At 34.6% G+C, this 2,194-nt stretch overlaps 1 protein-coding gene across 1 annotated transcript in view; it reads right to left on the bottom strand.

The window, feature by feature from the left end:
• The window catches only part of LOC104537296 (programmed cell death 6-interacting protein-like), a 13,899-nt gene extending 12,661 nt beyond the window's left edge, over positions 1-1,238 (bottom strand). The window contains 1 exon segment of the mRNA XM_010180123.1: positions 1,062-1,238. Within this exon segment, the coding sequence (XP_010178425.1) occupies positions 1,062-1,238 (177 nt within the window).
• Positions 1,239-2,194: the final 956 nt, after the last annotated feature.

The following is a 2,194-nucleotide window of genomic DNA, read 5'->3' as shown; positions in this document are numbered from 1 at the left end:
CAGCAGGAAGGGACACTTACTGTAACACAGCATGGAAAAAAAATCACAGACACAAGGTAATTTACTGTATAGCTTAATGACAGTAAATTTGCTATAGTCAGACATGTCAAGGGTGGGCAATAAAAAAAAAGAAATTAATATTAATAAAGTCCTAGAAAAGGCGGTCTGCTAGGCAGATTTGAAACAAGAATAAACAACAGATACAACTTCGTGTTTCACCTAGTAATGAAGTCCTAGTACAATGAATCGCTATTAGAAGTTCACACAGGCATTTCATTGTCACACAAACATACAAAAAGATTTCAAGCTTCATCACACACCAATTCAATAAATGCATAATGGTAACTTTCAAAATGTCAACATGATAGATCTTATGCAAGTCTCTCAACTCTCCTGCATATCAATAAACAGGTATTGCACATGAATCCTAAAAAGTCTGTTGAAGCAGAACTTATTTTTTTCGCCCCAAAGGACCAGGGGACTTAAGGTAGTTAATTTTAGTCACTTTTTTACCCTACTGTACTTAAAACATGAGAAGACCTTACCCATTACAACATCTATACCTGAGTCCCTCTCGAAACCAGACAGAGGGAAAAAAAAATCTATAAAAGACTAAAAATGCAACTAACAATTTATAAGTATTACAAAAATTATTCAGATTTACATCAGGATTTCAGGAAAGGAATTAAGTATAGACCAGGCAGAATTTTAATGTTCTGGGTTTTTTTTTTTAATACTTTTTAATTACTTTGGAAAATTTATTAACAATTCTGTTATATTATCTATGCCAAGATAAGAAGCCTATGTAAAAGTAAAGATACAGACTTAACACATCCAGCAGTATCAAAGAGCTCAAAAAATCATTAGAATACATCTGTATAAAAGCTACAGAGATACCTCTCATCTTCACAGTTGTTAATAATAACTTGATTCACATAATAAACATGGTCTGCAATTTTTAAATACATTTCGTTCTTAATTATTTGTATTTTAGAAATCTGAGCTAGCTTTTCAGGATTTAAAGTTCTCCCATATTTTTCAAAGAAGAAAAAGTTACCCACCTGTAACCTCCCAATTTCTTCACCAAATTTCTTCTGTTGTTTTGCCAGGATAGATTGATGATACTCTGCATTGGCCTGCATAATGCAGTGCTTTGCAGCCAGAACAGGAAACACCTCCTGGAAATAAAAATACTGACCAGGGCAAAGTCCAACCACATTAACCACCACAGACAACATGGGATGCAGGAAGAAAAAGGAAGAAGAAAAGGAAATTAGAATCACCCAATTAATGGTTTAGATAGGTTAAAACAGTAGATGTAAATGCCAGAGACCACATGACTTTGCATGTACTGAATCCAGTGTTGTTTTGGGTTCTTTTAATCTGTTGTTGCAAAATTCTTAGTATCCATTCTTTTAGATGAACTACAATTCAAATGTAAGCCATGAAGTCGCAACATTTACTTCAAAGATTAGAGATGCATGCATATATCATAAAGAGTAGTTTCAAGAATATACTCAAACACCTCCAAGACAAAGCCAAGACAAAGTGTTCTTAAAAGAAGGCAGCAAAGGGGAAAACAGGCCTTTTGTTGTTTATTTTGTTTTAACTAAGCAATTACACTTAAAAACAGCAGCAGACCTATCAAGAAAGTAACTCTACAGTTATGAAAGCAAAGAACAAATAAAGAGGAGCAATAACTACTGACATGAAAAGCAATTTAAAAATCATTTTTAGACTTTCATATAAATGCACTTATCCTCACAGGAGTACCAACCAAGACATGAAGAAAACATTATGTTGCAGCCCACAGTATAGGCATGGTCTTTGATAAAGGATTCAGCCTTACTGTTTTATTTCTTAAATCAAGGAGCTCTGGAAAACCAAAGTGATGTCTTAAAGAAAGCCATATATAAGATCTGCTTCTTCACATTTGTGCAAACTTGCAGCCCCCCCAGAGATGAAATAAAAAAAAAACATGGTAAATTTGCAAGAAAAAGCTGTCTGGGAGGCCTTGCAACTGGACTCTGATGCAACAAGTCAACCTCTGTTTCACACTCCTAAAAGTTCTCAGAGCTGGTGTTAACCCATGGAACCACCAAACCTTACGATATTCTTTCAAATAACCAATTAACAGATTACTGCGCAACTGGAACAGGGGCTTAGAAAGGTTCACAACAAAAGACAAAGCCAT

The sequence above is a fragment of the Mesitornis unicolor genome, unplaced genomic scaffold (assembly GCF_000695765.1).
Source record: "Mesitornis unicolor isolate BGI_N332 unplaced genomic scaffold, ASM69576v1 scaffold28812, whole genome shotgun sequence".
Classification (NCBI taxonomy): Eukaryota; Metazoa; Chordata; class Aves; order Mesitornithiformes; family Mesitornithidae; genus Mesitornis; species Mesitornis unicolor.
Note: the sequence above shows the minus strand (reverse complement) of the source record. Positions and strands in the feature narration are given on the sequence as shown.